Here is a 12,184-nt window from a genome sequence, read left to right on the forward strand (position 1 = left end):
TAAGGAATGTTCTAATTTCATTCTTTAACATGTAGCTGTCCAGTTTTCCCAGCACCACTTATCGAAGAGACTGTCTTTTCTCCATTGTATATTCTTGTCTCTTTTGTTATAGATTAATTGACCATAGGTGCATGAGTTTACTTCTGGGCTTTCTGTCCTGTTCCATTGATCTATATTTCTGTTTTTGCACCAGTAGCATACTGTTTTGATTACTGTAGCTTTGTAGTATAGCCTGAAGTCAGGGAGCTTGATGCCTCCAGCTCCGTTTTTCTTTCTGAGGATTGCTTTGGCTATTTAGGGTCTTCTGTTTTTCCATACAAATTTTAAAATATTTTTGTTGTAGTTCTGTGAAAAATGCCATTGGTAGTTTGATAGGGATTGCATTGAATCTGTAGATTGCCTTGGGTAGTATAGTCCTTTTGACAATATTGATTCTTCCAATCCAAGAACATGGTATATCTTTCCATCTGTTTGTGTCATTTTCAGTTTCTTTCATCAGCATCTTATAGTTTTCAGAGTACAGGTCTTTTGCCTCGTTAGGTACTTTTATTCCTAGGTATTTTATTCTTTTTGATGCAATGGTAAATGGGATTGTTTCCTTAATATCTCTTTCTTTTTGGCCGCGCCATGCGGCATGTGGGATCTTAGTTCCCCGACCAGTGATCGAACCTGTGCCCCCTGCATTGGAAGCATGGAGTCTTAACCACTGCACTGCCAGGGAAGTCCCATTAATTTCTCTTTCTCATCTTTTGTTGTTAGTGTGTAGTAATGTAAGAGATTTCTCTGTATTCATTTTGTATCCTGCAACTTTACCAAATTCATTGATGAGCTCTAGTAGTTTTCTTGTATCATCTTTAGGATATTCTATGTATAGTATAATGTCATCTTCAAACAGTGACAGGTTTACTTCTTCTTTTCCAATTTGGATTCCTTTTATTTCTTTTTCTTCTCTGATTGCCATAGCTAGGACTTCAAAAGCATGTTGAATAAAAGTGGTGATGGTGGACATCCTTGCCTTGTTCCTGATCTTACAGGGAATGCTTTCAGCTTTCCACCATTGAGAATGATGTTAGCTGTGGGTTTGTCGTATATGGCCTTTATTATGTTGGGGTAAGTTCCCTCTATGCCTACTTTCTTGAGAGTTTTTATCATAAATAGGTGTTGAATTTTGTCAAAAGCTTTTTCTGCATCTATTGAGATGATCGTATGATTTTCAGTTTATTCTTCAGTTTATTAATGTGGTGTATCACACTGATTGATTTGCAGATACTGAAGAATCCTTGCATCCTTGGGATAAATCCCCTTGATCATGGTGTGTGATCCTTTTAATCTGTTGCCAGATTCGATTTGCTAGTATTCTGTTGAGTATTTTTGCATCTATGTTCATCAGTGATATTGGCCTTTAATTTTCTTTTTTTGTGGTATCTTTGCCAGGTGTTGGTATCAGGGTGATGGTGACCTCATAGAATGAGCTTGGGAGTATTCCTTCCTGTGTAATTTTTTGGAAGAGTTTCAGAAGGATAGGTGTTAACTCTTCTCTAAATGTTTGATAGAATTCACCTGTGAAGCCATCTGGTCATGGACTTTGGTTGGGAGTTTTTTAATCACTGTTTCAATTTCAGTACTTGTGATTGGTATGTTCATATTTTCTATTTCTTCCTGGTTCAGTCTTGGAAAGTTGTAGCTTTTTAAGAATTTTTCCATTTCTTCTAGGTTGTCCATTTTATTGGCCCATAGTTACCTGTAGCATTGTCAATGATCCTTTGTATTTCTGTCGTGTCCACTGTAACTTCTCCTTTTTCATTTCTAATTTTATTGATTTGAATTCTCCCTTTTTTTCCTGATGAGTATGGCAAAATGTTTATCAATTTTGTTTATCTTTTTAAAGAACCAGCTTTTAGTTTCATTGATCTTTTCTATTGTTTTCTTTGTCTCTATTTCATTTATTTCTGCTCTGATCTTTATGGTTTCTTTTCTTCTACTAATTTTGGGTTTTCTTTGTTCTTCTTTCTCTAGTTGCCCTAGGTGTAAGGTTAGGTTGTTTATTAGCCTATTAATCTCTGAATAACCTTTATTCAGAGATTTTTCTTGTTTCCCGAGGTAAGATTGTATTGCTGAAAACGTCCCTCTTAGAACAGCTTTTGCTGCATCCCATAGGTTTTGGACTGTTGTATTTTCATTGTCACTTGTCTCTAGGTATTTTTTGATTTCCTCTTTGACTTCTTCAGAGATCCGTTGGTTGTTTAGTAACATATTGTTTAGCCTCCATGTGTTTGTGTTTTTTAAAGTTTTTTTTCCTGTTATGAATTTCTACTCTCATAGTGTTGTGGTCAGAAAAGATGCTTGATGTGATTTCAATTTTCTTAAATTTACCAAGGCTTGATCTGTGGCCCAACATGTGATCTATCCTGGAGAATGTTCCATGTGCACTTGAGAAGAAAGTGTATTCTGCTGCTTTCAGATGGAATGTCCTATAAATATCAGTTAAGTTCATCTGGTCTAAGGCTTGTGTTTCCTTGTAGATTTTCTGTCTGGATCATCTGTCCATTGGTGTGGGTTGTAAAGTCCCCTACTATTATTGTGTTACTGTTCATTTCCCCTTTTATGGCTGTTAGCATTTGCCTTATGTATTGAGGTGCTCCTATGTTGGGTGCATATATATTTACAATTGTTGTATCTTCTTCTTGGATTGATCCCTTGATCATTATGTAGTGTCCTTCCTTGTCTCTTGTAAGAGTCTTTATTTTAAAGTCTATTTTGTTTGATATGAGTATTGCTACTCCAGCTTTCTTTTGATTTTCATTTGCATGGAGTATCTTTTTCTGTCCCCTCACTTTCAGTCTGTCTGTGTCCCTGTGTCTGAAGTGGGTCTCTTGTAGACAACATATATATGGGTCTTGTTTTTGTATCCATTCAGCGAGCCCATGTCCTTTGGTTGAAGCATTTAATCCATTTAATTTAAGGTAATTATTGAAATGTATGTTCCTATTGCCATTTTGTTAATTGTTTTGGACTTGTTTTGGGAGGTCTTTTTTCTTCCCTTCCTCTTTTGTCCTCTTCTCTTGTGATTTGATGTCTATCTTTAGTGTTGTGTTTGGATTGCTTTTTCTTTTTTTGTGTGTGTGTCTGTTGTAGACTTTTGGTTTGCAGTTCCCATGAGGTTTTGATATAGCAGACTATATATGTACAAGATTGTTTTAAGTTGCTGGTCTCTTAATTTCCAGTGCATTTCCAATATCCTGCATTTGTACTCTCTTCTCATGATTGCTGGTTTTGATATATTTGTGTGTGGATGATTTCCTACCTTTACATTATGTTGCCTTTACTGGTGAGCTTTCCTATTTGTAATTCTCTTGATTCTAGTTGTGGCCTTTTCTTTTCTGCCTAGAGAAGTTCCTTTAGGATTTGTTCTAAGGCTGGTTTGGTGGTGCTGAATTCACTTTGCTTTTACTTGTCTGTAAAGCTTTGATTTCTCCATCAAATCTGAACGAGAGCCTTGCTGGGTATTCTTGGTTGTAGGTTTTTCCCTTTTATCACTTTAAATATATCGTGCCACTCCCTTCTGGCCTGCAGAGTTTCTGCTGAAAAATCAGCTGATGACCTTTTGGGGATTCCCTTGTATGTTATTTGTTGCTTTTAGTAATTTTTCTTTGTCTTTAATTTTTGTCAGTTTGATTAATATGTGTCTCGGCATGCTCCTCCTTGGGTTTATCTTGTATTGGACTCTGCATTTCCTGGACTTGAGTGACTGTTTCCTTCTCCTGTTAGGGAAGTTTTCTGCTATAATATCTTCATATATTTCCTCAGGCCCTTTCTCTCTCTCTTCTCCTTCTGGGACCCCTATAATGCAAATGTTGGTGCATTTAATGTTGTTCCAGAAGTCTCTGAGACTGTCCTCATTTCTTTTCATTCTTTTTTCTTTATTCTTTTCTGTGGCAGTGATTTCCACCATTCTGTCTTCCAGCTCACTGATTCATTCTTCTGCTTCAGTTATTCTGCTGTTGATTCCTTCTAGTGTATTTTTCATTCCAGTTATTGTATTCTTCATCTCTGCTTGTTCTTTAAATCTCTAGCTCTTTGTTAAACATCTTGTGTATCTTCACAATCTGTGCTTCTATTCTTTTTCCGAGATCTTGGATCATCTTTACTATCATTACTCTAAATTCTTCTTCAGGTAGGTTGCCTGTCTTCATTTCATTTAATTGTTCTTGTGGGTTTTTATCTTGTTCCTTCATCTGGAATGAGTTTATTTTTTATTTTTGAGCCTTAAGGGTTGAGGTTGAAGGCTCAGGGTTGCCTGGTTCATACTTGCCCTCCTCTTGGGGGCTTTCCCAAGGTCCTCACAAGCTGCCCCTTGGGACTGGGCAGAAGGGAACAGCCTCTGAGTAGTCATCTGTAGTGAGCATTCCCTCGAGCTGCCTTTTGCGTGGGCCACAGTGAGGACAGCCTCTCTTGAGTTCTAGGCAAACCCTATTAGTCTGCAGTTCTGGGAGGAAAGTCTGCAGCATAGCTCCAAAGCCAAATAAGAGCAACACTTGGTTGTCTGTGTGTATTTTTATATTCTTAACCCTTAGCGTATCAAATGTAGTTGTAGTGATATACACAAGACAGGGTTAAACATCTTGTACATATACAAAGAGCATCTACAAGTCAATAAGTAAAAGACAAATGACCCAGTAGAAAAATAGGAATAGGATCACAGCAGGCAAGTCAGAGCTAGAAGAAACCATTAGAATCATTGCCTCTGAACTGCATATTGCATAGACAGGCCCCAAGGGCCAGAGATGGGGAGTACTTAGCCAAAGTCACCCACTGAGTCAAGGCCATACTCAAATCCAGGGCCCTGGACTGGGGCTCTATCTGCCCCACACTGTAGCTCACGGAACCGCTCTAAGCAGCTCTCAGGTGGGCTGTGGCCGTGCACACCCATCACCGGGCCTCATGGCAGGTGGGCCAGGCTGAGCTGCCTGTGCTCGGGCTGTAGGTACTGATGCTGAGGACGCGGGGGACGACCTGCTGCTGTCGTACGTGAAGGAGTTTTGGTGGTTCCCCCACATGTGGAGCCACATGCAGCCGCACCTTTTCCACAACCAGTCCGTACTGGCTGAGCAGATGGCCCTGAACAAGAAGTTCGCTGTCGTGAGTAAGATTCCCTACAGGGCAGAGCCGGGAGGGCTCGGGGCGGGGCTGGGGGTCAGAACTACTGGCCTTGTGCTGCTTCTGCAGTTCGTCTGACAGCTGTTTATTAACATCTTTATAGCTGCTGTCTCGTTGAAGCCTCACAGGGATCCCAAGAGGCTGGTATCTCAATAGCCTCATTTTAAACAAGAAACTGGAGCTCTGGGAGGCCATACCAGCTAATAAGAGGTCCGTGCAGGACTTAAACCCAGGCCTGTTTGCTTCCTGAGCCCAAGCTCTCATCTTCAGGCTAGAGTGGGTACCCCAGAAGGCTGGAGGAGATGCCCAGCAAGGAGGGGATGAAGCCTGCTTGCTGGCTCAGCCTGAGCCACCAGCCAGTCAGAGGCCAAGAGAGGCAGGAACAGCACCCGTCCTTGTTCCTCACTCCTGGTGCTGGAGGAAGTGAATGCTGGGCCGAACTGGAGTCCCGGCTCGGCTGGTGCCTCTTTCCGAGACTCTGGGCCCTGAGCCTCAGCTTCCCCATCTGCACCTCAAGGGCTCAGACCCGCTGCTCTGCCGTTCTAGCCTCTGATTTTTCTCTGCAAAGGGGAGATAAAGCCCAGAGGGGAAGAAATCCTCTGCTCACCCTGCCCTGGCCCTCCTCTCCCCAGGAGCACGGCATTCCCACAGACATGGGGTACGCAGTGGCGCCCCACCACTCGGGCGTGTACCCTGTGCACGTGCAGCTGTACGAGGCCTGGAAGCAGGTGTGGAACATCCGCGTGACCAGCACGGAGGAGTACCCCCACCTGAAGCCAGCCCGCTACCGCCGCGGCTTCATCCACAACGGCATCATGGTGAGTGTGGCCCAGAGCCTGGGAGGCGGGTATGCACATGCTATCCTGGGAAGCATGAGTCTGGGGAGCTGGTTAGGGGTTTCAGGCCACTTTGTACTGTCCCCTCTGTCACCTGAGGCTCTCTATCCCAGGGAAGGAGGACTACCAGTCTGCCTCTTTCGTGAGCTACTCCTATGCTTTTGTGACAGGGGATCAGGAGATGAGCATTCTTTAATGGGCCTCTAGTGAGGCCCTGGAAAGGCCTCTGTCTCATCCGTTTGTTGGCTTATGTAAAATGTGTGTTTGTCGCTTTTCTACACACTGGGAATACTGAAGTGCACAAAATCAAAAGTCCTCACCTTTGTAGACCTGACATTCTAGTGGCAGGAGACAGTGCATTCATAACTGTGTAAAGTATGCAATGGTCAGATGGCATAAATGCTGTGGAGAAAAATCAAACAGGGAATGGAGACAGGGAGTACTGAGGAGAGGAGAAGCTTAAACAGGATGGTTAGGGAGAGCCTTCCTGGGAATGAGCCATGCTGCTACATGAGGAAGAGCATGCGTGGCAGAGAAAACAAGTGCAAAGGCCCTGAGGCAGGCTTGTGCTGCGTGGTTTTGAGGACCAACTAAGAGACAAGTATGGCTGGAAGGGAGCAAATTGGGAGGAGGTGGTAGGAGATGAGGTCAGAGGGGTGATTGATGGACCAGATCATGCAGGGCAACATAAGGCCACTGGATGGACTTTAGCTTTTAGTCTGTGATGGGAGGGTTTTGAATGGAGTGCTCTTATGATCTAACTCATATTTTAAGAGGATTTCCATCATTCTGGCTGCTATGAGTTGCAAAGCCTGTAGGGGGCCAAGTGGGGAGCAGGGAGACCAGTTAGGAGGCTGCTGCAGTCTTCCCATTGAGGCATAGTGGCTTGGACCAGGGTGCAATGCTGGATCGTGATCACATTCTGGACATACTTAGAAGTTACAGCCAACAGGAATTGCTGATGACTTGGATATAGAGTATGGGAGAGAGAGGTAAGGCAAGGATGACTCCAGGTTTTTGGCCTCAGCCACTGGAGTGGCTAGACGGTTCTCATCAGTCCAGATGGGCAGTCATGGGAAGGCCAGATTCATGCCTGCATCCATCTATCCTCTGACCTCCCAGGCGTTCCTACTGACTCTGGGGATGAGGCGGTGACGAGACGGGTGAGTTCTCTGCCCTCCTGGATCGCATACTAAACAGCTAAACTAATGTACAACCAAGAGTGCTACGAGGCAGGTTGTAAAGCCAGGAGAGAAGTCACCGAGTGTGCCTGGGAGAGCTGCTCTAGAGAGGGGCAGGGACCCTCGCTGGGCGCACAGTCCAAGTTTCCAGAAACATTCTCACTTGCCTGTCCCTGTTACTTTGGAGTCTGCTCATTTTGTACAGAGAAATATGAAAAGTGTTTACATATGTAAAATGGCAAGGGCCCCTGGGCTTACGTGGGGGAGTGTCACAGGCTGCAGGTCTTTGGTGGAGAAGACCCCCAAGGGTTGGGGTGTGTGTGGTCACACAAGAGGCTGCCTTTCTGAGGTCCCCTTTCTGGTGACCCTGCTCGTCACCATCCGTGCCTGGAGAAGCCATAGCTCCTCTCTCCCGCCCCATCCTCAGGTCCTCCCGCGGCAGACCTGCGGCCTCTTCACACACACGATCTTCTACAACGAGTACCCAGGCGGCTCCAGCGAGCTGGACAAGATCATCAACGGGGGCGAGCTCTTCCTTACAGTGCTCCTCAACCCTGTGAGTGCTCCACAGCCCTTGGCTGGCGGTGAGGAGGGGCTGCCGGACAGTCGGACAGTCGGCTGCAGCCGAGGCAGGCCTTCCCTGGCCTGGGGGGAGGGGCAGGAGCAAGTGTGCAGCCAGGAGTTGGGAAACCTGCACTCTAGCCCTGGCTGTGTCCCCGCTCCTCTGCATGACCTTGGTGGAGAATCTGAGCAGTCTTTTTGTCCCTTTTATAATCTTGCACTTCCATACAATAGTGTTGGCACTTTTTAAAAAATACATTTATTTATTTGTTTATTTATTTTTGGCTGCGTTGGGTCTTCGTTGTTGCACACAGGTTTTCTCTGATTGCAGTGAGCGGGGGCTACTCTTCGTTGCGGAGCACGGGCTCTAGGCACACGGGCTTCAGTAGTTGCAGCATGCAGGCTCAGTAGTTGTGGCTCACGGGCTCTAGAGCGCAGGTTCGGTAGTTGTGGCACACGGGCTTAGTTGCTCCGCGGCATGTGGGATCTTCCCGGACCAGGGATCGAACCTGTGTCCCCTGCATCGGCAGGCGGACTCTGAACCACTGTGCCACCAGGGAAGCCCCCCTTTTTTTTTAACTTGTTATTTTTTTTTTTTAATTTTTGAATTTAATTAATTGATTTTTTTTTATACAGCAGGTTCTTATTAGTCTGCACCACCAGGGAAGTCCATTAGTGTTGGCATTTTTGTCTGTTCTTTTTCCAATCTCTGTGTTTGTGTATAAATATATAAATATTGTATAAATATACATAGTAAACTGAATCTGTTAAGCTATATATCAAACTACATATCTACATAGATAGATAGTTTAAAATGCACTATATATATAGCTCAGCTGAAAGTTCAGCTGAACTTTCTGGGTCTCTCTTTCCTTATCTGTAAAATGGAAATAATCATCCATGCTTTAATAATATTAGATAGATATCAAGTGGTGGTGTTATCAGCTTTATGGGGTAACCGTGTACCCCTTATCTTCCATGCACCCCCTCACCCTCCTGCCAAAAAAGTAGAAAAGAGCACCCATATGACTGCACAGGAGGTCAGCTTCCCCCTTCAGGTGTCAGACCAGATTCACCTGGCTGTACCTAGCCCAAGCTCACACGGTGAGTTTATTGATGGCCCCGGTGAACCTTGGACTGGTCATTGAGCGCGGCCCTACAAGCTCAAGCAAGACCAGAGGGTCAGAAGTGGGGGTGAAGGTAGTGAAAGGGGCTCAGAGGCTGACTGGCCCCGCCTCGCATCTTCCCTCCCCGGAGCAGATTAGCATCTTCATGACGCACCTGTCCAACTACGGGAACGACCGCCTGGGCCTGTACACCTTCAAGCACCTGGTGCGTTTCCTGCACTCTTGGACCAACCTCCGGCTGCAGACACTGCCCCCGGTGCAGCTGGCCCAGAAGTACTTCCAGATCTTCTCTGAGGAGAAGGACCCGCTCTGGCAGGTGGGTGGGATGGGTGGCCTGGGTGCCTCATTGCAGGGATGGAAGGCCTACCACCCACGGGCATGCATTCCAGGTATGGTCTCAGGGACTCAGTCCTCAGGCCCTCATGCTCTCTCAAGTGTAAACTCAGGGGCACACTTGCTCACCAGCGTGGGCATGCTTGCTTGTTCTTGTGCACACTAGACCTTCCATGCAGACCTGTGTGCATGCATACTCACCTCTGAAAAACAGCACCACAGAACTGTAGGTGAACACAGTGTACACAAGTGTGGAAAGCAGCTGCCCTGCCTGGCATGTACCTTCTCACTCCAGCAGGCTCTGAGCATGGGAAAGGGGACTGATCAGACGGCTTGGGGGACAGTTCTTGGGGAAGTTGCCCCAGGGCGCTGTAAAAAACTGGAAGCAGAAGCTGGAATTGATGGTCTCAGGGGTCCACAAACCATGGCTTGTGAGCCAGTCTGGCCTGCAGTCTGTTTTTGTAAAGAAAGTTTTATTGGAACATGGCCACACTCATTCTTGTACGTACCATCTGTGGCTGCTTTCAAGCTACAACAGCAGAGCTGAGTAGTTGCAACAGACCGGATAGTACCCAAGCCTAAAATACAATATTTACTAAACATTTCAAAAGATTTACTAAACTTTATAGAGAAAGTTCGCTGACCTCTTGCTGAACTTTTAAATTCAACAATAGGAGCTCGTGAGCCAAGTGTTGTGCTGAGCATTTTACTAGGCTATGTCTGGGAGCGTGAGACTGACTAGAAATGGTCGCTGCCTGCCAGCCGTTCAGTGTCCCGAGATGGGGATGTGACAAGGGCACATGCAGTTACACTTGTCATTCAGGGCTGTAAGAGCCACATATCCATGTGCAGTGGGAGTCCAGTGTCCATTCTTGGGCACCCCTGACATCTCTTCCCCTGTTGTTTTAGGATCCCTGTGAAGACAAACGCCATAAAGACATCTGGTCCAAGGAGAAGACGTGTGACCGCTTCCCAAAGCTCCTCATCATTGGCCCCCAGAAAACAGGCAGGTCTCTCCATTCTTGACCAGCCTCCCCCAGTGCCTGCTCTCTCAGCCACAGGATTCTGGGGGCCACCATGCCCTAGTCTCACTCCCCAGTAATCTGCCCCCTCTTTCCCAGGAAGTGAGAGTGAAGCTGGGGTGAACATGAATTGCCCATCAGTGTGGAGGTGGGAAGAGGATAGAGGATGGGCATTGGATTCTCCTATCTGTCCTGAACCACAGCCTCAGGGAGCTCTCCCTGTGTCCTGCTGGGAGTCTCAGAGTAAAATCAGAGAAGCCCAGATCGGCTACTCTGCATGTTGGAGCAGTGCCAGGCAAAACTGGTTCAGAGCAAAGAAGACTGTGATCAATTAGTCACGTCTGCCAGAGGTACAGGAGGGAGCAGAGAAGAGATGGTTGCTAAGTATTTACCATGTGCACTATATGGCATGGACGGGTACTCCCATGTTACAGACAAAACACTCAAGGCTCAGAGAAGTTAAGTGATTTCCCTAACACATTTAGTTAGGAAATGGCAGATCCAGGTCTGGAACCCTGGTCTCTGTGACCCCAAAACTTATACTCTTGATCACCAAACTCTGTAGTCTCCATCTCTTCTGGAACCTCTCATTATAGCATATTAACTGTAGACTCACATGTAGGAAAGGAATGAACTCTCTAAAGGAGGGGGTCGGTCCTGTACTGTCAATTAGGGGAGGGAGTATGAGTGAAGGAAGGGTACCCAAAGAGGAGGCATCTGAGCCAGATTTCTTAGCCCTTCAAGAATTTCATATCAGCACACTGGAGAGTCTGGAACTCCCTTGTCCTTGAGTTCCTCCCAAGTGCCAGAGAGCACAGAGGCCCAGAGCCAGAGGGACCAGCAGAAACCGTCTAATTCCTGGATTATGAGGAGACAGTAATCCAGTGGACATGACTGCTGGAGTACAGTGGTGAGAGGATTCTGAGGCCAAGTCTTTGTTTAGTGATGAAGAATGCTGTGATGGTTTAGTGATGTCTGCAGTGGATGCAGGCGTTGGCGTGCCCACGTTCAAGCCATGTATTTGTCCATCCTGAGTTTAGTATGATTCCTTCATGGTAGAGATGAGGAAACTAAACCCAGAGAAGGGAAGGGACTTTTCCAGTATCTCCCAGTGAGTAATGGAGAGCCAGGACCAGAACCCAGAATTTCAGACTCCATCTTTGTGTTGGCGTGCTGGGCCCAGGTCTCACCTACCTTCCCTCCCCGCAGGCACCACGGCCCTCTACCTGTTCCTGGGCATGCACCCCGACCTCAGCAGCAACTACCCCAGCTCTGAGACCTTTGAGGAGATCCAGTTTTTTAATGGCCACAACTATCACAAAGGCATCGACTGGTGAGTGGGCCTTTCTGTCAACAGGGGGATGGGATGGTCACCATGGAGTTTGCCCAGGAGGAGGTCTGCTGTGGCCACAGCAGGAAGCAGCTGGCGCTCGCTTACACACAGCTAGTTCCTGTAAACAGGGACAAAACACGGTGACCCTTGAGTCATGATGCTGGAGCCTGGTCACAGATGGGATAGTTGATGAGGAAGCCCTTTGCCCCTTTACATTATTGCCTGGGCTCTGAGAATACTAGAAATCAAAGTCCAGCCCCTCCCTTGCCTGCACAGAAACACCCTGAGTCCCAGAGGAGAAGAGGAACATGCCCGAGGTCCCGAGAGCTGGGGCTGAAATCCAAGGGTTCTGACCCGAAGGCTGGCCCTTCCCACTGTGGATGGCTGACTGTGGAGCAGGAGGTGTTCTTGTGAGCCCTTCCGAGGTGGCTTTCTAGCCTTCAGGGAGTCTCCTGGGGAGGTGGTTGAAATTGCAGATTCTCACCAGAACCTGTCACCAGCGGTTGTAACACATGTATTACTCTTGTTTATTATTTTTATGTCAGTGGTTTACCTGAGTAGAGAGATCATGGGCATTCTTCTGTTTGTGTTGTGATATTTTTCTGTGTGTATTTCCATCCGTCTCTTTCTAGCT

General features: G+C 46.3%; 1 protein-coding gene across 3 annotated transcripts in view; it reads left to right on the forward strand.

The window, feature by feature from the left end:
- Positions 1–12,184, forward strand: part of NDST1 (N-deacetylase and N-sulfotransferase 1) — a 71,662-nt gene that overhangs the window by 43,467 nt on the left and 16,011 nt on the right. For 2 of the 3 annotated variants that reach the window (XM_067732281.1, XM_067732283.1), the window contains exons 5-10: positions 4,985–5,139; positions 5,790–5,975; positions 7,602–7,730; positions 8,996–9,178; positions 10,105–10,201; positions 11,427–11,550. In XM_067732281.1, the coding sequence (XP_067588382.1) occupies positions 4,985–5,139; positions 5,790–5,975; positions 7,602–7,730; positions 8,996–9,178; positions 10,105–10,201; positions 11,427–11,550 (874 nt within the window). The remainder of the gene's footprint in view (positions 1–4,984; positions 5,140–5,789; positions 5,976–7,601; positions 7,731–8,995; positions 9,179–10,104; positions 10,202–11,426; positions 11,551–12,184) is intronic. The other variant, XM_067732284.1, reaches the window with a different exon arrangement.

Source organism: Pseudorca crassidens, chromosome 3, assembly GCF_039906515.1.
Source record: "Pseudorca crassidens isolate mPseCra1 chromosome 3, mPseCra1.hap1, whole genome shotgun sequence".
Lineage (NCBI taxonomy): Eukaryota > Metazoa > Chordata > Mammalia > Artiodactyla > Delphinidae > Pseudorca > Pseudorca crassidens.